This window comes from Tasmannia lanceolata, unplaced genomic scaffold, assembly GCF_043159265.1.
Source record: "Tasmannia lanceolata isolate RefF3 unplaced genomic scaffold, GAP_Taslan_0.1 ptg000013l, whole genome shotgun sequence".
NCBI classification, from domain to species: Eukaryota; Viridiplantae; Streptophyta; class Magnoliopsida; order Canellales; family Winteraceae; genus Tasmannia; species Tasmannia lanceolata.
Genome location: NW_027518690.1, coordinates 46,799,402 through 46,822,947, shown reverse-complemented (window position 1 = coordinate 46,822,947; position 23,546 = coordinate 46,799,402). Strand labels below are relative to the sequence as shown.

Below are 23,546 nucleotides of genomic sequence, written 5' to 3'. Positions count from 1 at the left end.
CACCTCATATAGCTTATATGAGGTGGCGCTCACAAAACATAAAGGGCCCACATTTTTGGGGTGATCCAAACCACTCATTTGAAAGGCCCTTATATGGATATGGTGTCTACAAAAAATCAGGTGCATAGGATCATCCTAACCCTTCCATTTATGGAGGTTAAAAATGGGCAGATTTTTATGGAGGTTTATACCCATCCATTTCAACCTCCACAAATGGAAGGGTTAGGATGATCCTATGAAGTTGATTTTTTGGGCACACCCTATCTATATGAGGGCGTATCAAATGAATGATTTGGATCATCCAAACAAAGTGGGCCCCTTATGTTTTTAAGCGCCACCTCATATAAGCTATATGAGGTGACACCTTAGGAACTCTATTCTCTCTCTCTCTCTCTCTCTCTCTCTCTATATATATATATATATATATATATATATATATATATATATGAGAAAAGGGTTGCCGCGCTCGAGCGTAGCTAGGCTTAGCTGCGCTCGAGCACAAAAATAGGGGAGGGGTTGATCCTAACCATTTATTTGGAAGGCCCCGTCATGGATGGAGGGCCTACCAAAAATCAGCTCCATTGGATCACCAATGGGTGTCCATTTGTGGGGCCAAAAATGGACAGATACTGTTTGTCCACAAATCTGTCCATTTTTTGCCCCACAAATGGACACCCTAAGGTGATCCAATGGAGCTGATTTTTGGTGGACACCCTACCCATGAAAAGGCCCATCAAATGAATGCTTTAGATCCCACCCAAAATGTGGCCCCGCCCTGTTTCTATGCTCGCTCGAGCGCAGCAACTCTCTCTCTCTCTCTCTCTCTCTCTCTTATATATATAGGGAATTCCTACCGTCCATCATATATAGGGAATTTCTGCGATGGACGCTAGCAATTCCCTATATATATATAAACTGTCCATGTGATGGAACACAACATAAATAGGTTGTGCCCCAAAAATCATTTCCATAGGTTGATCTTAGCCCTCCAATCTATAGAGGTTTCCATAATTCCTCTTCAATCGGATGGTTAAGATCACCCTATAGATTTTTTGTATTAAAAAAGCATAAAGGAGGGGGGTAAGATTGAAATTATGTGGCTTTAATGGGTGCCTTTGTTAAAAAGCATAAAGGAGGGGGTAGGATTGAAAATATGTGGGTTGAATGGGTGTATTTGTTAAAAAAAAGTCAAAAAAAGTGATGTGTAATTCTCATAGAATTTTCAAAAAAATCCCTTCTTTTCTCTTCTACTATATAGTATACTAGTAAAAAACCCGTGCGATGCACGGGCCGACAAAGAACGGTACGGACCACGTGATAGGTTGATCCAAACCGTCCATGTGATGGAACACAACATAAATAGGTTGTGTCCCAAAAATCATTTCCATAGGCCGATCCTAGCCCTCCAATCTATAGATGTTTCCATAATTCCTCTTATCTTAAATCGGATGGTCAAGATCACCCTATAGTTTTTTAATTAAAAAACCATAAAGGAAGGGGGTAAGATCGAAATTATACGGCTCTAATGGGTGCCTTTGTTAAAAGCATAAAGGAGGGGTAGGATTGAAATTATATGATCTAATGGGTGCCTTTGTTAAAAGCATAAAGGAGGGGGGTAGGATTGCAATTATATGAGTTGAATGGGGGCATTTGTTCAAAAAAGTCAAAAAATGTGAGGTGTAATTCTTACGGATTTTTCAAAAAAATCGAAAAACTCTCTTTTCATCCCAGCTTATTATAGTATATATATATATATATATATATATATATATATATATATATATATATATATGAGTTAAGTGAAGCTACACATACGTGTAGCTAACTTAGCTACACCGACGGCTTAAAATACAGTGGGCCCACATTGTTTGGGTGATCCAAACCATTCATTTGATAGGCCCTCACATAGATAGGGTGTGCCCTAAAAATCAGCTCCATTGGATGATCCAAACCCTTCAAACTGTGGAGGCAAAAATGGACAGATTTGTGAAGGTTTTTACACGTCCATTTTTGCCTCCACAAATCGTAGGGTTGGGATGATCCTATGGAGCTGATTTTTTGGGCACACCCTATCTATGTGAGGGCCCATCAAATGAATGGTTTGCATCACCCAAACAATGTGGGGCCCACTGTATTTTAAGCCGTTGGTGTAGCTAAGTTAGCTACACGTATGTGTAGCTACACTTCTCTCTCTCTCTCTCTCTCTCTCTCTCTCTCTCTCTCTCTATATATATATATATATATATATATATATATATATATATATATGAGGAAAATGATTGTGAGCTTGAAGCTCATATAGCTTATATGAGCTTGAGGGCCCAAACACATGGGTCCCACATTGTGTGTGGTGATCCAAACCATTCATTTGCAAGGCCCCATCATAGATAGGGTGTGTACCAAAAATCGGCTCCATAGGATCATCCTAACCCCTCCAAAAGTGGAGGGCAAAATGGGCAGATTTGTGGCAAACGGTGTCTGTCCATTTTGCCCTCCACTTTTGGATGGGTTAGGATGATCCTATGGAGCCGATTTTTTGTACACACCCTATCTATGTAAGGGCCTTTCAAATGAATGGTTTGGATCATCCTAACAATGAAGGCCCACATGTGTTTGGGCCCTCAAGCTCATATAAGCTATATGAGCTTCAAGCTCACAATCATTTTCCTCTATATATATGCTAGCAGAAAACCCCGTGCGATGCACGGGCCGACAAAGAATTGTATAAACCACATCATAGGTTGATCTAAACTGTCCATGTGATGGAACACAACATAAATAGGTTTTGCCCCAAAAATCATTTCCATAGGTTGATCCTAGCCCTCCAATCTATAGAGGTTTCCATAATTCCTCTTCAATCGGATGGTTAAGATCACCCTATAGATTTTTTTATTAAAAAAGCATAAAGGAGGGGGGTAAGATTGAAATTATGTGGCTTTAATGGGTGCCTTTGTTAAAAAGCATAAAGGAGGGGGTAGGATTGAAAATATGTGGGTTGAATGGGTGTATTTGTTAAAAAAAGTCAAAAAAAGTGATGTGTAATTCTCATAGAATTTTCAAAAAAATCCCTTCTTTTCTCTTCTACTATATAGTATAATAGTAAAAAACCCGTGCGATGCACGGGCCGACAAAGAACGGTACGTACCACGTGATAGGTTGATCCAAACCGTCCATGTGATTGAACACAACATAAATAGGTTGTGTCCCAAAAATCATTTCCATAGGCTGATCCTAGCCCTCCAATCTATAGATGTTTCCATAATTCCTCTTATCTTAAATCAGATGGTCAAGATCACCCCATAGTTTTTTAATTAAAAAACCATAAAGGAGGGGGCTAAGATCGAAATTATACGGCTCTAATGGGTGCCTTTGTTAAAAGCATAAAGGAGGGGTAGGATTGAAATTATATGATCTAATGGGTGCCTTTGTTAAAAGCATAAAGGAGGGGGGGTAGGATTGCAATTATATGAGTTGAATGGGGGCATTTGTTCAAAAAAGTCAAAAATGTGAGGTGTAATTCTTACGGATTTTTCAAAAAAATCGAAAAACTCTCTTTTCATCCCGGCTTATTATAGTAGATATATATATATATATATATATATATGGGGAAAGTGATTGTGAGCGGCCCCTCATATAAGCTTATATGAGGTGACCGCTAAAAACATGGTGGGCCCACATTTTTGGGGTGATCCGAACCGGTCATTTGATAGGCCCTGACATAGATAGGGGGTGCCCAAAAAATCCGCTCCATAGGATAATCCCAACCCTTCGAACTGTGGAGGAGAAAGAGGGGGAAATGGGCGGGTATAAATTTGCCCACTTACCCGTCCATTTCCCCCTCTTTCACCTCCACAGTTCGAAGGGTTGGGATGATCCTATGGAGCTGATTTTTTGGGCACCCCCTATCTATGTCAGGGCCTATCAAATGACCGGTTCGGATCACCCCAAAAATGTGGGCCCACCATGATTTTAGCAGTCACCTCATATAAGCTTATATGAGGGGCCGCTCACAATCACTTTCCCCTATATATATATATATATATATATATATATATATATATATATATATATATATAGGGGAAAGTGATTGTGAGCGGCCCCTCATATAAGCTTATATGAGGTGACTGCTAAAATCATGGTGGGCCCACATTTTTGGGGTGATCCGAGCCGGTCATTTGATAGGCCCTGACGTAGATAAGGGGTGCCCAAAAAATCAGCTCCATAGGATCATCCCAACCCTTCGTACTGTGAAGGTGAAAGAGGGGAAAATGGAGGGGTAAGTGGGCAAATTTACACCCACCCATTTCCCCCTCTTTCACCTCCACAGTTAGTAGGGTTGGGATGATCCTATGGAGCTGATTTTTTGGGCATCCCCTATCTACGTCAAGGCCTATCAAATGACCGGCTCGGATCACCCCAAAAATGTGGGCCCACCATATTTTTAAGCAGTCACCTCATATAAGCTTATATGAGGGGCCGCTCACAATCACTTTCCCCTATATATATATATATATATATATATATATATATATATATATATATATATATATATATATATATATATATATATATATGAGTTAAGTGAAGCTACACATACGTGTAGCTAACTTAGCTACACCGACGGCTTAAAATACAGTGGGCCCACATTGTTTGGGTGATCCAAACCATTCATTTGATAGGCCCTCACATAGATAGGGTGTGCCCTAAAAATCAGCTCCATTTGATGATCCAAACCCTTCAAACTGTGGAGGCAAAAATGGACAGATTTGTGAAGGTTTTTACACGTCCATTTTTGCCTCCACAAATTGTAGGGTTGGGATGATCCTATGGAGCTGATTTTTTGGGCACACCCTATCTATGTGAGGGCCCATCAAATGAATGGTTTGCATCACCCAAACAATGTGGGGCCCACTGTATTTTAAGCCGTTGGTGTAGCTAAGTTAGCTACACGTATGTGTAGCTACACTTTTCTCTCTCTCTCTCTCTCTCTCTCTCTCTCTCTCTCTCTATATATATATATATATATGAGGAAAATGATTGTGAGCTTGAAGCTCATATAGCTTATATGAGCTTGAGGGCCCAAACACATGGGTCCCACATTGTGTGTGGTGATCCAAACCATTCATTTGCAAGGCCCCATCATAGATAGGGTGTGTACCAAAAATCGGCTCCATAGGATCATCCTAACCCCTCCAAAAGTGGAGGGCAAAAATGGGCAGATTTGTGGCAAACGGTGTCTGTCCATTTTGCCCTCCACTTTTGGATGGGTTAGGATGATCCTATGGAGCCGATTTTTTGTACACACCCTATCTATGTAAGGCCCTTTCAAATGAATGGTTTGGATCATCCTAACAATGAGGGCCCACATGTGTTTGGGCCCTCAAGCTCATATAAGCTATATGAGCTTCAAGCTCACAATCATTTTCCTCTATATATATATATACTAGCAGAAAACCCCGTGCGATGCACGGGCCGACAAAGAATTGTATAAACCACATCATAGGTTGATCTAAACTGTCCATGTGATGGAACACAACATAAATAGGTTGTGCCCCAAAAATCATTTCCATAGGTTGATCCTAGCCCTCCAATCTATAGAGGTTTCCATAATTCCTCTTCAATCGGATGGTTAAGATCACCCTATAGATTTTTTTTATTAAAAAAGCATAAAGGAGGGGGGTAAGATTGAAATTATGTGGCTTTAATGGGTGCCTTTGTTAAAAAGCATAAATGAGGGGGTAGGATTGAAAATATGTGGGTTGAATGGGTGTATTTGTTAAAAAAAGTCAAAAAAAGTGATGTGTAATTCTCATAGAATTTTCAAAAAATTCAAAAAAATTCCTTCTTTTCTCTTCTACTATATAGTTTATAGATATATATATATATATGCATGTGTGTATCTCTCGCTCTATGTATTACTGAAATTTTCAATGTATCTACAGCAACTTGTTTGAAAGCTCTGATGTGGGGAACACTACGTAAGCTTCTAAATCCCTTATTGTGAAATTTCAATGTAATTAAGTTGTAAGAGAAAATTATCTGCATTATTGAATAACTGCTATTGTTTATTTAGAGTAATAGAACACATACTTAAGTCTAATGTTATAATTCTGACATGTTCTTGACCACATATTGGTGGTGTAGAAGTGGAGGTTTACATTGCTCAAAGAACTTTCCTTGTCGACAGCGTAAGTATGTTGGTCTGGAATTGGAACATGCTGTAGTACTTTCTAGTTTTTCTTTTTGATTCATGAACCTTTATTTGGGTTTATATTCTTTGATGTTTCTTCAAAGTATGCAATTAGCGTCATCCATCTATAAAAGTGGGGGAGTGGTCTGAACTATTAAAGAAAAACAAAACCATACCTAGACACCCCCTCCCAATCCAACACGCGCGCGCACACAAATATGGAAACTAAAAGTAATCTTGCCACATGTAAAACAAATGATGTCATTTATAATTTTTCACTCATTTGGAGTGTCTCTTCTATTAATATAAGATATTTCTGCGAGATCAAGTCTGTTCAAGTTAGAGATTTTCAATATTAAGTGATTAAAATATTGTAGACCTTCTCAACTCAACTCAACTCAACTAAGCCTTTGCCCCAAGCTAGTTAGGGTCGGCTATTTTCTATAGGATTCATTTCATAGAAAAGTGGCAAATTTTTCGGCCAGCAGCCAACCTGACGCCTACCCTCTTCCTTTATCCTGGCTTGGGGCAGGCTGTGAAAAACACAGGCGGAGTTAGAATATTGTAGACCTTATATTCAAATTAAATATACCTAGAAATTAGAAAAGAAAATAAACATCAATAAAGAGTAAACTTGTGTGGAGTCCTACATGAGAGCCTGATCGAAACAATTAGATTTTTCAATTTTGCTTATCGATTTATTGTTAATATGGAGTTTGTTCTCATTGTGGCAGATTATTATTATTTGCATATAAATTGTGGTGGAGATGAGGTAAAGATCAACGGGAATGTCACATATGAAAAAGATGACCACATAGGTGCTGCTTCACTATTTGTTCCGAGTATAAAAAATAATTGGGCATTTAGCAGCACTGGGCACTTCTTGGACGATGGCAAGGATAATGACATCTACACAACAACAGCTAAATCCAGGCTCAATATTTCTAACCCGGAATTGTATAGTACGGCACGCCTTTCTCCGCTCTCCCTAACTTATTACGGATTTTGTTTGCTAAATGGGAATTACACTGTGAAACTCCACTTTGCGGAGATAATCTTCACGGATGACCAAACATTTAGCAGCCTCGGGAAGCGTTTATTTGATGTTTATATTCAGGTAGCTAATCACATTAAAAAACAACATATTTTTTATGACATTGTTGCAAATTCAGAAATGTTGAGATGTGTGTTATGCAGGGAAAACTAGTACTGAAGGATTTCAATATTAAAGATGAAGCTGGTGGTTCTAATAAGGTGCTTGTGAAGAATTTTACTGCAAATGTGAGTAGTAACAATTTGGAGATCCGCTTCTATTGGGGTGGAAAAGGAACAACAAGCATCCCTGACAGAGGGAACTATGGTCCTCTCATATCAGCTATTTCGGTGGATCACGGTATGTTGCATGTTTTGTGTCAGCATCTTCTTATTATTATTGTTTAGGGTTTAGTCAAATCAATGAATAATGACTAACTCGAGTAATTCAAGTCTTATACACTGTATCGACATTAAATGCTTCTTATTTCTGTCTGAAACAGTTGAATTGGAGGATGCTGATCTCGAACCACTTCATATAAAATATCATGCAAATGATAAAATATAAATTGAAAGTTGTATAAGATGTTCTTTTATTTTTAATGCTATTTTTTTTATTTTGAGAAAAGGTTAAATCTGGTTCTGCCTATTGAAATCCAATCAAGTTTGGACAGATTTTATTTCCAATTGATTTTGCATCAATTCGATCAGTAAATTATGTCTGATCCTGAAATTTTTGGTACTATGTTCTTGGGCGAATCTTCTTGGTCAATTTTTCTTTTATTAATCACCTTAATAATAATTTTCTTTTTCTTCTTCAGACTTTCCAGTACCGAAAGGCAAGAAGATACCTACCGGGATTGTAGCAGGGATTGTAGCTTTAGTATTATGCATTGTGTTCTTGATTTTGAGTATCCTATGGAGAAAAGGCTGCCTGAAAAGCAAAGTCACAAGGGACCAAGGTGAAAACTGAATCAAGTGTATTAGATCACAACCACTAAAGAGAAAATCATGCATATCCTACTAAATTTTGTTCTCTGACAATTAGCTACCAGGGCATTAGAAGTAGTCAATTTTCTAAGCAGGATCTTGAATAACAATGCTTACTTTGATGCCTGATGATGGTCAAATCTTGTATTTCATCCCTTCAAGTATATTGAGCTTATATCAGTATGTGAAGTAATTTGCTCTCCCCTGTGCATTATTGTATGATTATGCTCACATATATGCGTTATCATATATGAAGTACTTTGTTCTCTCATGTGCACTATTTTATGCTTGTGTTCACATATATGCATTAGTGTATATGTAGTGTTGTTTCTCACCTTATCTTCCATTTTTCCCAAAAGACATGTGGATGTAGAAATTAATTATTGCACTAATGACATAGCCCATTTTTTCCATAATATAAAATATTGTGATTTCCTGTTTATGAAATCTAATCATTACAAAAATACAACGATATTCGTTCTCATTTTAAAATATCTATTTTGATAGAAATTCAAGGTTTCTATGCCACCCTCCGATGATCAAGTGTCCCCGCCCTAGAAAATCAGGTTTATCGTATTTGTTGAAAGGGGGATGCACCAATCATTTCTGAAAAGCTGTAGATCATATTATTCACCTAACAATATATTTTTGCACACTTATCATATATTCATGCTTAATGGGAAAATATAAGTATGCCATAAAATTTACATCCTCGAGGAAAAATAGTCTTACCCTTGGTTGCCGAGATTCTTCTTAGTCTCAAATTAGGTCCCGCTTTGGAACTACATTTCTGTTCACATGCCTTGGAAAGCTTGCTTTTGCTTCACATTGTAGTGAATAAATTATAGAATGCAAGTTGGTAGAAAAGTGAAATTTATCTTCTTATTAAGAAATGCTTTCTTGTCTAACTTTTCTTGGTGGACAGATCTCAGAGGTTTAGATCTGCAGACTGGTTCCTTTACCTTAAGACAGATAAAAGCTGCCACTAACAACTTTGACATTTCAAACAAGATTGGAGAAGGTGGTTTTGGTCCTGTTTACAAGGTATTCTGTGTCCACACTACTTATCTTGATCTTCTCTCTCTCTCTCTCTCTCTCTCTCTCTCTCTCTCTCTCTATATATATATATATATATATATATATATATATATATATATATATATATATATCAAATATCTCATAGCTACTCCAATGCAGGGTCTATTGTTAGATGGTACTATAATTGCAGTGAAGCAGCTTTCTCCCAAATCAAGTCAAGGAAAACATGAATTTATTAATGAAATAGCCATGATTTCTGCTTTGCAACACCCGAATCTTGTGAAGCTTTACGGATGTTGTATCGAAGGAAATCAATTGTTGGTAGTATATGAGTACATGGAAAATAATAGCCTCGCCCGTGCCCTGTTTGGTAAGCTCACTGTTCTTTGATTTAATGCATTTTTTTTTCTTATGTCAAATTCAAAATGAGTACATAATCTAGATAAAAGACATACCATGACAATTTTTGTTAATTGGATGATTTATAGGCCACAAAGACTGTCGATTGAAACTGGATTGGGTAACCAGGCACAATATTTGTGTTGGGATAGCAAGGGGTTTGGCTTTTCTCCATGAAGAATCAAGAATGAAAATTGTTCATAGGGACATCAAAGCCACTAATATATTGCTCGATGAGAATCTTAACCCCAAGATATCCGACTTTGGTTTGGCCAAGCTCCGTGAAGAGGATAAAACCCACATTAGCACTCGAATAGCTGGAACAATGTGAGCCTTTGTTATTTATTTTCATCCTATTCTCATCAGTCATAGTAAGTGCAAGCTCTACTTTCAGCCTTTAGTAGTAATCAAAATCTTGTAGTGCTAACAAACAACTTCGCTATGTCTTTTTTTGCTAATCTTTCGAACCTGCAATTTGTGGAGCCTAGGTATCCATCAAGATGTTCTCCTAGTCTGACTTTCTACGGGATTAACCCCGGGATGTGAAACCGAGGGATGAATTCATATAAGTGGCGAGGGATCGATTAGTGTTAAAATCCCTATAAGTGGGGTATCTAATCCCCTATATAGAGTGGTGATTAGATAGCCAAATCTATATTAATGGGAATCTTCTCTGTTAGTTACTGTGCATGCTTCCATGATTGCATTGGTTATCTCCCAATAAATTAGCTATAACCCATTGTTGGAGTTCATTAATGATCCATAGTATTCAATTCATTTTGTGAGAGGCTTATATGTTTGATGAATTCGCAAATTCCAAATGTATTTTAGGTTTTTTAATTACTAAGACTTTTTTGCCAGTTACCAAAATTTACGAACATTGATGCTCTGCAAAACAAGGTTCTTAGTTCTATATAGAAATTATACGATTTTCCGAACAAAAATGAGTACTATTCATGTGCTGGACTATATTGGTTTACACTGACCACAGACAAACAATATATAATTAACAATAGTCTTGATGTTGCAGAGGATATATGGCACCGGAATATGCACTACGGGGTTACCTCACCGACAAAGCAGATGTGTACAGCTTCGGAGTTGTCGCATTGGAAATTGTCAGTGGGACCAGAAACACAAATTATACGCCAGAGGATGATGACTTCTATCTTTTGGATTGGGTATTTTTTATCCCTACCTAAATCTTTGCATTTCTATTACAATGTTTGGCTTTAAACTTAAACATAAGTAAAGGCAGGTACCTTCTTATTATGGATATTGCAGGCGCAGGTTTTGAAAGAGAGAGGAAATCTAATGGAGCTAATTGATCCAAACCTGGGATCTGAATTCAACAAGGAAGAGGCAATGGGGATGATTAATGTGGCTTTATTATGTACTAATGCATCTTCCATGCTTAGGCCTACAATGTCTACTGTGGTGAACATGCTCGAAGGCCATGCAGTTGTTCAGGAACTGGTTTCGCAACCAAGCCTCTCAAGCTTTGATTCGAGATTTAAAGCCACTAGTAGCCATCATCAGCAAAGAGACCAGAGCCTGGACGAGGATCGCCCGCTAGCTATGTCAATGGATCTGCCAATGCCCTGTTCTCCTGATTACAAGTCTTTATACCCAACATGGTAATAACAGAGTAGAAATTTATAGAAAATTCTAAACCCTGTTTGTTTTGGGTTTTGATAACAGATTGTGACTCCAAAACTGATTATTGGACTCAAACTGATAATTGATGTCAGGGACAGGGGCAGGAATTTGCTCCGGTGGGGCAGAGAATGGTTGTTATATAATCATTAATAAATTTTTATGAAGTCAAAATATCGAAAGACTACGCAAGATTTTCTAGTAGAATTGGATTAATTCCAGAGCAACACCCATCAAGTGGAGGGTCTGGTAAGTCAAAGGTTGTATTACAATGTGGTTGCACTCTACTTTAGCAGGAAACAACAGTCACACAGACTCGCTTCTTAGAAGATTTTGTCTTATTAGTTTAATTCATTGAGGTGCTTGTTGTTTCCTCCAAAAGTGAGCCGCGAAATGGCTTTCTGCAAAATTGCCTAACAAACTCGGTCGTGTAATACTTTACAGACCTTCACCGAACCCGTTTCTCATGCATGAAAGTGCAATTCTAGCATTTCTGATCGGTAGAAAGTTACAAGTAGAACTGCCATTGTTAAAGCTTTTGATAGATTTGATCCTCCTAGAATGGAGATAACAAATCTAGGCTTTCTTGGTTGTTCAGGGATTCTCATGGTAAATCGGTATAACACTTTCAGTGAAAAACAAGTCATTTGATTTTCTCGTAAATTGATATATGGAAACATAAATTTTCTTTAAGCTGCTGATCTTGATATGTTAGATAATATTGAGTAACATGAGCTGATGATATTACTGTTCTAATTTCTATTCTTTTATTTTATTTAAATGAAAATTTTGAAGTAAAAAATCTGATAACTTGAGATTGCTTCATATCGATAGTTGAATTTTTATAATCCAAAGTGGGCTATGAAAACCAATGTTTGAGTGAGACCCTCTCCTAGTTTACAAATAGGATTAGGAAATGATGGGGTGCGACAGCGCAGCAGCCTGTTAGCTTCCAACACGTGGCTAGAGGAGGGCCCACCGCAGGACCCTCACCAGCAGGGGTAGTTTGGTAATTACACAGAGTAGGCGAGCTTGAGCCTATAGCTGGTCGACACCTGTCTGGGAGCATTAACTCCCCAACTACCCCAATTTCTCCCTATAAAAGGGCCTTCAAAGCTCATAAATCAGGGTATTGAAATTCTCACCCACCACTCTTAAAAACACCCTCTTCACTCCGGCTCATACTGACTTGAGTGTCGAAGGGCCTGTCCGGAGTACACTCCGGGTCAGTCATTCTGACCTCGTTTGCTTCTGTGCAGCACACAGCTCATCTGGACTCTACATCCCTCCAGCTCGGCTCTTACATCACTGCCATATCTGTTAACCGGTTTTGGGTCTAACAGATTGGCGCCATCCGTGGGACTGCAGAACTAAAGGCTGTTCCAACCACTTCACAAAAATGGCAGGACGCAAGAGTGCGCGGGTGCCAACCGCACGTACCACCCGAGCCGTGCTACCCGGCAGGACTCGGAGTGAGCGACTCGCCTCGCTGGTAGTGGCAGCCTCCGCCACGGCTGAACAAAACCAGCCTCGCTCCGTAAATCTTAACTCCATGCCGACTCCAGAGCAAGTCCAAGCTCTCTTCCACCAGATGACCGCTCTCGTTGGCCAGTATCAGCAGCTGCTCCAGGCGCCTCCCCAACCTCCTCCGGAAGCTCCACAACCTGTCCTCGAAAGGCCAGAAATCCACAGGGGAGGGTCGTCGCGTCGTAGTGAAGACCGGACTCGCCATTCCCCCGGACAAGTCCGTCACCCCATAGCCAGGCATGCTCAGACAGAGCCGCACCGCCGTAGGAGGTCTAGGTCTCGCTCTGCGCAAAGGCGCCGAGCTCATGAGGAGCGCGCGCCACGGGCGAAATCAGGGTCCCGTCGTCGGAGCCCGGAGAGCCACTCCGGCTCTGCCGCAGGCCAATCCGTGGGGAGAAACAGGTCGCCAGAACATAAAGACGACCCGGTGATGCGAAGGATAGAAGAGATGGGTCACAGAATCGAAGAGCTGGCTAAGGATCAAGGCCGGCCTGTGTCTAGGGCGTTCTCGAGCAGAACGCCGTTCACCGACGATGTGATGAGTGCCCCAGCACCAATGGGGTTTAAAATGCCAGCTATCCCGCAGTATGATGGGACCACTGACCCCGTCGACCATTTGGAGACGTTTCGGACATTGATGCTCCTCCACGGTGCGTCAGACGGTTTCCTCTGTAGAGCATTCCCGACAACCCTCACAGGTGCAGCTAGGGATTGGTACTCAAGGATCCGACCGAACTCCATCAATAACTTCGAGGACTTCGGAGAAGACCTAGTTCGTCACTTCATGAGCAGCCGCAGGCCAAGGAAAACAGCAGCATCCCTGATGACCTTGCGGCAGGAGGATAATGAACCTCTCAAAGCCTTCGTCAGCCGCTTCAACAGGGAGGCGCTCCAAGTGCCAGATTTGGACCCCTCGGCCGCTACGAACGCGCTTCTCACGGGCGCTAAATCGAATGATTTCCGCCGAGCAGTGGCCCGCCGGAATCCTCACTCCCTGGCAGACCTAATGTCCGGGGCAGAGGAGTACATATCAGTATAAGAGACACTGGCAGCTCTGGACTCGAGTCGGAGGAGAACCTCTGACGACAGGAACCAAGACAAGCCCCATGCTAAGCAGCGCAGGGACGACAAGGTCGTCAGAAGGGACAAATCCCCGCACACGAGGGAAGAAAACTTCACCCCTCTCAACACCTCCCGGAGGCATATACTGGCGGCCATCAGCGGAGAAGAGTTCATAAAATGGCCAACTCCAATGATCTCCAAGGGAAACAGGAGAGACAAATCGAAGTACTGCCGGTTCCACAGGGACCACGGACACGATACAGACGATTGCCGACAGCTGAAGGAGGAGATCGAGCAGCTAATCAGCAGAGGCTACTTGAAAAAATATGTCCGGAGTGACACCCGCGGGAGTGACCCCAAGGAGAAGGGTCCCCAGGGCCGAAGCCCTCGGCGGTCTCAACCGCCCCCAGTCCGAAGACAGTCTCCATCGCCGCCCAGTCCACCACCAGAAGCACACGGCTCCCAACCAAGAGGAGTCATTGGCACAATCATGGGCGGCCCGGCGGCTGGAGGCACCTCCTCCGCTGCTCGGAAAGCATATGCACGCCGGGTCAACGCCGTGCATACATGCAGCAAGAAAGCGAAGACGGAGAATGAGATCTCCTTCTCGGACGCGGACCTTGACGGCCTGATATTACCACATGACGACGCCCTAGTCCTGACTATGCTCGTCGCGAACTGGGAGCTGAGGAAAATCCTGGTAGACAACGGGAGCTCAGCCGACATTCTGTACTATCACGCCTTCGAAAGAATGATGATAGGTGACGACCGCTTAAAGCCTGCAAACTCAGATCTTTTCGGCTTTTCAGGAGAAGTAGTCAAGGTTGAGGGACAAATCGAGCTCCTTGTCCTCGTCGGAGAACCGCCCTGCCAGGCCTTCGCCATGGTCAACTTCCTAGTAGTGAGGGCCACCTCGGTCTATAACGCTATTTTAGGACGGCCTGGCCAGAACCTGATCCGCGCCGTCGCGTCCGCCTATCACCAGAAGATGAAGTTCATAACGCCCAGTGGCGTGGGAGAAGTTCGAGGAGACCAGCCACAATCTCGGGAATGTTATGCAATGGCGCTTAAAGGCAGAAATGCGACGGAGTCGTTGCCAATCGAACTACTGGACTTGAGGGACGAAGCTCAGGGAACTCAGCCCGCCGAAGACCTTGTCCCCGTTCCCCTGTGCGAGAAAGATGACGAAAAGGTAGTCCAGATCGGCTCCTCTCTTGACGACGACGTCCGGCACAACCTCACCCAGTTCCTCCAGGACAATGCGGATGTCTTCGCATGGGCCCCCACGGACATGCCCGGCATCAACCCGGAGGTCAGTTCGCACAGACTAGGTGTCGACCCGACCTGCAGGCCGGTGAAGCAGAAGAAGAGACACTTCGCTCTCGAAAGGCAGATGGCGATCAGAGAAGAGGTGGAGAGACTCCTAAGAGCTGACTTCATCCTAGAAATCCAGTACCCGGACTGGCTGGCAAACGTAGTCCTGGTGAAAAAGGCCAATGGGAAATGGAGGACCTGCGTCGACTTCACGGATTTGAATAAAGCCTGTCCAAAGGACAGCTACCCGCTCCCAAAAATCGATCAGCTCATCGATGCCACAGCGGGTCACGAAGTGCTCAGTTTCATGGACGCCTTCTCCGGATATAACCAGATCAGAATGTATGAGTCAGATATCCCGAAGACCTCCTTCGTAACGGATCAGGGGACTTACTGCTACCGTGTCATGCCCTTTGGCCTGAAGAATGCTGGGGCCACGTATCAGAGGCTTGTAAACAAACTCTTCCGGAATCAGATTGGCCGCAACATGGAAGTATACGTCGACGACATGCTGGTGAAAAGCCTAAGCTCGCAAGACCATGTCTCCGATCTAGAAGAAACGTTTCAAGTCCTGAGAGACAATAAAATGAAACTCAATCCCACCAAGTGCACTTTTGGGGTCAGCTCGGGGAAGTTTCTGGGGTTTATGGTCAGCCAGAGAGGGATAGAGGCCAATCCGGAAAAAATCAAGGCCGTGGTGGAGCTCGCTCCCCCGAAAACCATCCGAGAAGTGCAGCGACTGACAGGGATGATAGCCGCGCTGGGGCGCTTCGTCTCAAAATCTGCAGAGAGGTGTCTCCCTTTTTTCAACGCAGTCAAAGGCCTCAAAACCTCGCCCTGGACAGAGGAATGCCAAACCTCCTTCGAGGAGCTGAAGCAGTATTTGTCCTCTCCACCGCTGTTGACAAAACCGGAGCCCGGTGAGGAGCTAATCTTGTATCTATCTATAAGTACCCTGGCTCTGGCTGCGGTCCTAGTTCGTGAAGAGCGCAGCCAACAGAAACCGGTCTACTACGTTAGCAAAGCCTTGCACGACGCCGAAATAAGGTACCAGCGGGTCGAGAAATTGGCTTACGCGCTGGTAATGGCAGCCAGGAAGTTGAGACCGTATTTCCAAGCTCACACGATAAAGGTCCTAACTGACCAGCCGCTTAGACAAGTCCTCCACAAGCCAGATACTTCGGGGCGATTGGTTAAATGGGCCGTGGAATTGAGTGAATTTGACATCCGGTACATGCCCAGGCCCGCGATCAAGGCTCAAGTATTGGCAGATTTCGTAGCTGAGTGCTCCATCCCCCAGCAGATCGCCGAACCTGAAATTGCCCAGGCCCCAGCAGCGAAAGGTACTACCACAGCCGGAGAACCAGCAGAAGATGAAGCCAGAGCAGGAACCATCCCCATGCCACCAGTTGAGCATGATCTTTCAATCGCCGAAGCACTTTGGGAAGTGCACGTGGACGGATCCTCAAACAAGGCTGGTTGCGGAGCCGGTCTGGTTTTAACCGGGCCCGACGGTTTCACACTAGACTACGCCTTGAGGTTCGGCTTTCGCGCTTCCAACAATGAGGCTGAGTATGAAGCACTCCTCGCTGGAATGAATCTTGCAGTCCAGACCGGAGCCCAGAGATTGAAAGCTTACTGTGACTCCCAGTTGGTCGCCAACCAAATCCAAGGTATATACGAAGCCCGCGACGAGCGAATGATTAAATACCTCTCCCAGGTCCGGCAACTATCCTCCAAGTTCAGAAGTTTCGAGGTTGTCAGAATCCCCAGAACGGACAACACAAAGGCAGATGTACTGTCCAAGCTGGCCGCATCCGGATACACGACTCTCGGGAATATATGCATGGAGTTCCTACAGGCCTCCAGTATCGAAAGAAAGGCTGCTGAGATAATGCAGGTGGAACACGAGCCCTGCTGGATGGATGAGATCGTTGACTACCTGCGTAGTGGGAAACTGCCTGAGGCCAAGAGAGAAGCGCGCAAGGTGATCCAAAGAGCAGCCCGTTTTTCACTTGATGGCGAGAACTTGTTCAAAAGATCCTATACTCTCCCATACTTAAAGTGTCTCCGGCCCAGCGACGCCACGTATGCCCTGCAGGAGACACACGAAGGTATTTGCGGGGAGCACTTGGGGGGCAAAGCCCTGGCAATCAAAGTCCTCCTTAGAGGTCTGTACTGGCCAACGTTGAGACAAGACGCGCTGACCCTGGTAAAGAGATGCGAGAAATGCCAAAAGTTCTCCCCCACCATTCATCAGCCCGCCGTGTCTATGGCCCCAATTGTCAGCCCGCTACCCTTCGCTATTTGGGGAATGGATATCTTGGGCCCCTTCCCACCGGCCTCCGGAAGGCGCACCTTCGTAGTGGTGGCTATTGATTACTTTACCAAATGGGTGGAGGCTGAACCTCTAGCCCAGATCACCGAACAAAATGTGCAGAACTTCTTCTGGAAATCAGTAGTCTGTAGATTCGGGATTCCTCGCGTCCTGATAACAGACAACGGCAAACAGTTCGACTGCCGAAACTTTCGGAAGTTTTGCTCCGACCTGAAAATTGAGCAGCGGTTCACCTCTGTAGCACACCCACAGACCAACGGGCAGACAGAAGTCACAAACCGAATCCTGCTACAAGGGATCAAGAAAAGACTAGACGAGAAAGTTGGTCGATGGGCAGATGAGCTGTATCACGTCCTATGGGCCTATCGCACCACCCCGCGCACACCAACGGGCGAGTCCCCATTCAACCTGTCCTTCGGAACAGAGGCGGTAATACCTGTCGATGTAGGCACCCCGTCCGCTAGAATTTCCAACTTCAACGAACAGCTCAACGGTGACGGGCTCCGCGCGAATCTTGACTTATTAGAGGAGGCCAGAGAAGAATCCCGAATAAGAGTCGCCGCCTACAAGCAGAAAGTATCTCGCTACCATGACTCGAAGATACGCCCTAGAGAGTTTCGAGTTAGAGATCTTGTCTTAAGGAAAGCTGCTATCTCCCAACCCAAGAAGGCCGGAAAGCTTTCCCCAACCTGGGAAGGGCCTTACCGAGTAAAAGAGGTGATTCGCCCGGGAAGTTATAGACTGGAAACACTCGAGGAACAACTATTACCACATGCTTGGAACTCGAAGAACCTTCGCAAATATCATCAGTAGCAAAGTAGCCGACACACAAAAAAAAAAAAAAAAAACTTTGTAAATATCTCCTGAATGTGAATGAAAGAACCTTCTCTTTTTGCAAATGCCTTCGTGTCCGTCAGATTTCTAAACCCAGTTCACTAAAACCAGGGTACTCAACGTTTGGTTCGCCACGGCTCGTCTCCGCAAAGACCGGGAGCCCACTCCTGGTCCGGAACCAGCCCGGATGCAAAAACCAAAGCTCCTTCGAAACCCAGTTCACTAAAACTAGGGTACTCAACGTTTGGTTCGCCACGGCTCGTCTCCGCAAAGACCGGGAGCCCACTCCTGGTCCGGAACCAGCCCGGATGCAAAAACCAAAGCTCCTTCGAAACCCAGTTCACTAAAACTAGGGTACTCAACGTTTGGTTCGCCACGGCTCGTCTCCGCAAAGACCGGGAGCCCACTCCTGGTCCGGAACCAGCCCGGATGCAAAAACCAAAGCTCCTTCGAAACCCAGTTCACTAAAACTAGGGTACTCGACGTTGGTTTCGCCATGGTTCGTCTCAGCAAAGAATCAGGAGTCCACTCCTAAGTCCATGACTCCTACCTGGAGCGATAGTTACGCATCATACAAAAAAAAACAGTATAAACTAGAGACGGACAAGCATTGAAGAGTTAAACAAACAAAAGCTCTTTCCATTCATATGTTGGGGCCTCAGAGGACCATTACAAAAGGGAGTTGGGCCTCCAAGGGGCCATTACAAAAAGGAATCACGCAATCGCCAAAAAAAGGGGGAGGAAAAGAACTCAGGGCGCCTCATCGCCCCCATCCCGCGCTGGATCTGCCCCCGGGGGCAAGAGTGCGTCAGCTGCGGCCGGCTCCTCGCCAGTGAGCGTCGGTGGATCAGGTATAACCATCCTCGACAGGTCAACGCCCGGATTGGAATCCTTTACCTGCCCAAGGCAGTCAAAGAACCCTATCTTGTAGGCCTCACTAGATAGAAGAAGGAGTTCGTCCTCCTTCTCCTGAACGGCAGTCGCCTGCCTCGATAGGGCTCTCTCCCTCTGATCGTTGAGGGCTTCCGTCGCCTCCTCCTTCTGCGCGGCCAGCTGAGCGGCAAATTCTTCTCCCAGCCGCTTGATCTCTTCGGCAGATTTTTCCACGGACCTCTTCAGCTCCTTCGCCTCCTTCTTCAACTTCCCATTCTCCTCCTCAGACTTAGTTATAGCATCGGAGAATTTCTTACTCTTCCCCCGCAGATCATTGAAGTACACTCCGATCTGTAAAAATACAGAGGAGCAAGTGTTAACACAAGCAAACAAAGCAGAAGGGAAGCAAAGAGTAAGCGTACTCGTCAGCCATCTTACCTGATAAAGAGAAGAGAATACGGCCTCTTCGGCCGTAGCCGGCGGCTCGTGGAGAACCTGTTGCTTGTCTTTGTCAAGAATACATTTAGTTTGAATCTCTACAGCCACCCGGCTCTCTCCAAGGCCGGAATCAGTCTTTTGGACGGCCCAGTTCGGCCGAAAAACGTTATCACCGTGCCTCGACGGGGGCGGAAGGGTGCCAGCAGACGTCGCCACGGTCTTCGAGGATCCTGCGCCCCGGCCGGATGAACTCACCAGTTTCACCGAACTCTTGGGCTTGGGCTGGGGCGGTGCGTCCTGGGTCGGAGCCGGACTCGCCGTCTCTGGAGCCTTCCTTTTCTGGCCCTGACGGACCGTCCCGAAGGCCCCCTTCCTCATCTTATCCACTAGCGACTGCTGCTGCATCTCTGAAAGATAGGCGAAAACGAAACCAGTCAGGGACAAAAACAAAAAAAAAAAAAAAAAAAAAACAAAGGGGTGGAGAGACGAATTTTAAAGGAGGCTATCTACGTACGTGCCCGGGTCGCAGTACTAAGGCCCAACCCAACCAAAACCTCTTCCCCTTGGAAGTCTGAACAATCAACAGGCCCCTCATGGTCCAGCACCTCCCGAAGTAGAGCGAGGGTTCTCGCATCTTCACCCTCGAGAAACGGTTTGCGACTCATCGCGACTGTATCCGGGGTTCCCCATTTCAAAGGGACCGGCCAAGGCTCGCTGGACTCCGTGTCCTCGACATAAAAGAACCTGTTCCTCCACAGGTGTATGGAGGTGGGAATGCCAGTGATCATTTTTATCTCCGGACGCTGGCTAATGTAAATCCAACCCCCACCCTTGTGCTTCTTCAATTGCGCACACGCGCGGAACAACGGTACTGACAAGTCCCTCCGAAGCCGGCCCCGAATGAGGTATACAAACCCCGTAAGCAGCCTCCACGAGTTCGGCGCCACTTGGGCCGGAGCTAGCCCGTAATGCTGAAGCACCGAAGCGAAGAAGGGGTGTAGAGGAAATCGGAGTCCGGCCCTCAGTGACTCGTCATATATGCAAATGTCGGAGCTCTCGTTACAGGCTCTATCTCCCTCCATCGCCTCCCTCAGTCCAAACCTGGATGGGATGCAGTACTTATCCCTAATCACTGCCATGGCGGACTCATCCAGGTAGTTCTCCTCATTGAGAGCCTGTATGTTGTAGGTAGGGTTGGCATCCATACGGGCCCGTGCTACGACCTCAACGGCCCGGCCTGGTTGAAACGTTGTGGACGCCTCGCCGGCGTCACTACCAACACTCCCCCCTTGTGGAACGTAACTATCCGTTAGAAGCGGAGCGGTGTTCAGGTCTAATATCGCCTCGTCCTCCCCCTCCTCATCACTACCTATAACAGTCACACTCGCCATTTTCGGGGCCGGTGACCAAGTAGGCCTATCCTCGATCCTAATCAACGATCTAGACCCTGAACTACTAGAAGACGATTCCCCCGAACCGGACTCAGAACTAGAGCTACTAGACATGAAAGCAGGAAAAGAAATGAATGAGACGCGCTCAAGAAAAATTACCGGATCACACTGAATGCTCCCGAATCCACCGCCGTTCACAAAAACTACACGGCCCAAACTGACCTTCGCCGAACTGGACTTCGCCGAACCGACAGAGGAAAAAGAAGGGAGAAGGAGGAAAAGTAAAAAGTGAAAGTGAGAAGGCAAAACCCACTCTTATATAGATTTCTCTGAGGCGGTGTGCATTAAATGAAGGGCGCACGTCTCGAGGACGCCCGAGGGGTGCCACGTGTCTCGTATTAACGGCAGGCACAACTTTCGAGATAAGTTCCAAGCAGCCCGGCCCAAGCCGGACTGGATATGACGCGTTTCGCAAAACGACAAAAGCAGCCCGGCCCAAGCCGGACTGGATATGGCGCATTTCGCAAAACGACAAAGGCAGTCCGGCCCAAGCAGGACCGGATATGACGCGTTTCGCAAAACGACAAAAATCAGTCCGGCCCAAGCCGGACTGGGTCGCTAAACGACAAAAGGCAGTCCGGCCCAAGCCGGACTGGATATGACGCGCTTCGCTAAACGACAAAAGGCAGTCCGGCCCAAGCCGGACTGGATATGACGCGTTTCGCAAAACGACAAAAAACAGTCCGGCCCAAGCCGGGCTGGGTCGCTAAACGACAAAAGGCAAGGCAGTCCGGCCCAAGCCGGACTGGATATGACGCGTTTCGCTAAACGACAAAAGGCAGTCCGGCCCAAGCCGGACTGGATATGACGCGTTTCGCTAAACGACAAAAGGCAGTCCGGCCCAAGCCGGACTGGATATGACGCGTTTCGCTAAACGACAAAAGGCAGTCCGGCCCAAGCCGGACTGGATATGACGCGTTTCGCAAAACGACAAAAATCAGTCCGGCCCAAGCCGGACTGGGTCGCTAAACGACAAAAGGCAGTCCGGCCCAAGCCGGACTGGATATGACGCGTTTCGCAAAACGACAAAAATCAGTCCGGCCTAAGCCGGACTGGGTCGCTAAACGACAAAAGGCAGTCCGGCCCAAGCCGGACTGGATATGACGCGTTTCGCAAAACGACAAAAATCAGTCCGGCCCAAGCCGGACTGGGTCGCTAAACGACAAAGATTAGCCCGGACTGCCCCAAACTCCGGACTGCCTCCATTTTCCGGACTGTTTCCAAAATCCGGACTGCCTCCGATTTCCGGACTGCTTCAGATTCCGGACTGCCTCCAGATTCCGGACTGCCTTCGATTTCCGGACTGCCCCAAACTCCGGACTGCCTCCGATTTCCGGACTGCTTCAGATTCCGGACTGCCTCCAGATTCCGGACTGCCTTCGATTTCCGGACTGCCCCAAACTCCGGACTGCCTCCAATTTCCGGACTGCTTCAGATTCCGGACTGCCTCCAGATTCCGGGCTGCCTTCGATTTCCGGACTGCCCCAAACTCCGGACTGCCTCCATTTTCCGGACTGTCTCCAAAATCCGGACTGCTCCATTTTCCGGACTGCTTCAGATTCCGGACTGCCTCCAGATTCCGGACTGCCCCAATTTCCGGACTGCCTCCAGATTTAGGACAAGCCTCGACCACTCTCGATCGGAAGCGTACCCCACCATATTTCCCCAAGTCACCATAATAACTTGGAGAACTGGGGGGCAACTGATGGGGTGCGACAGCGCAGCAGCCTGTTAGCTTCCAACACGTGGCTAGAGGAGGGCCCACCGCAGGACCCTCACCAGCAGGGGTAGTTTGGTAATTACACAGAGTAGGCGAGCTTGAGCCTATAGCTGGTCGACACCTGTCTGGGAGCATTAACTCCCCAACTACCCCAATTTCTCCCTATAAAAGGGCCTTCAAAGCTCATAAATCAGGGTATTGAAATTCTCACCCACCACTCTTAAAAACACCCTCTTCACTCCGGCTCATACTGACTTGAGTGTCGAAGGGCCTGTCCGGAGTACACTCCGGGTCGGTCATTCTGACCTCGTTTGCTTCTGTGCAGCACACAGCTCATCTGGACTCTACATCCCTCCAGCTCGGCTCTTACGTCACTGCCATATCTGTTAACCGGTTTTGGGTCTAACAGGAAAGATTGAGCGTTTGGACGATTTCTATAGTTGCAGCCTTGCAGGACTTCCATGAGTAAACTGTAAATATGTTATACTCTATTTAGAGAAGTGATTTATTCGCCTCCTCTTTTAAACTGGAGGCAGGCCCCACTGGTTTATTTATGATTACTCTTTTACACTGAAGGGGGCTGTCCCAGGAAAAAAGGGGATGATATATCATTTCCCTTTGTTTATTTATGAAGGGGGGCAGAGCGACGACCAGCTCTTAGAATGCTAGGAGTTTTCCTAATGC

At 45.5% G+C, this 23,546-nt stretch overlaps 2 protein-coding genes across 10 annotated transcripts in view; both read left to right on the top strand.

Moving 5' to 3' along the window:
• LOC143890327 (putative LRR receptor-like serine/threonine-protein kinase At1g07650) overlaps positions 1-11,479 on the top strand; it is a 51,088-nt gene extending 39,609 nt beyond the window's left edge. For 6 of the 9 annotated variants that reach the window (XM_077394965.1, XM_077394970.1, XM_077394971.1 and 3 more), the window contains 10 exons: positions 5,943-5,978; positions 6,145-6,188; positions 6,925-7,307; positions 7,388-7,583; positions 8,044-8,184; positions 9,138-9,256; positions 9,410-9,620; positions 9,739-9,976; positions 10,680-10,830; positions 10,934-11,479. In XM_077394965.1, coding sequence (XP_077251080.1) covers positions 5,943-5,978; positions 6,145-6,188; positions 6,925-7,307; positions 7,388-7,583; positions 8,044-8,184; positions 9,138-9,256; positions 9,410-9,620; positions 9,739-9,976; positions 10,680-10,830; positions 10,934-11,290 — 1,876 coding nt within the window. In that variant the 3' untranslated portion in view covers positions 11,291-11,479. The remainder of the gene's footprint in view (positions 1-5,942; positions 5,979-6,144; positions 6,189-6,924; positions 7,308-7,387; positions 7,584-8,043; positions 8,185-9,137; positions 9,257-9,409; positions 9,621-9,738; positions 9,977-10,679; positions 10,831-10,933) is intronic. The other 3 variants (XM_077394968.1, XM_077394966.1, XM_077394973.1) reach the window with 2 other exon arrangements.
• Positions 11,480-16,292: 4,813 nt separating this feature from the next.
• On the top strand, positions 16,293-18,359 carry LOC143891333 (uncharacterized). Its single transcript, XM_077395927.1, has 2 exons — positions 16,293-17,420; positions 17,649-18,359. The coding sequence occupies exons 1-2, from the start codon at positions 16,293-16,295 to the stop codon at positions 18,357-18,359; spliced, it is 1,839 nt and encodes a 612-aa protein (XP_077252042.1).
• The last annotated feature ends 5,187 nt before the right edge of the window (positions 18,360-23,546 follow it).

What these genes read in the sequence shown, in the direction of transcription:
- LOC143891333 (XM_077395927.1), top strand. Translation starts at nt 16,293, where the DNA reads ATGGCAGCCAGGAAGTTGAGACCGTATTTCCAAGCTCACACGATAAAG. An exon ending in GACAAGACGCGCTGACCCTG is followed by an intron (nt 17,421 to 17,648) that starts GTAAAGAGATGC and finishes CAAAATGTGCAG; the next exon opens with AACTTCTTCTGGAAATCAGT.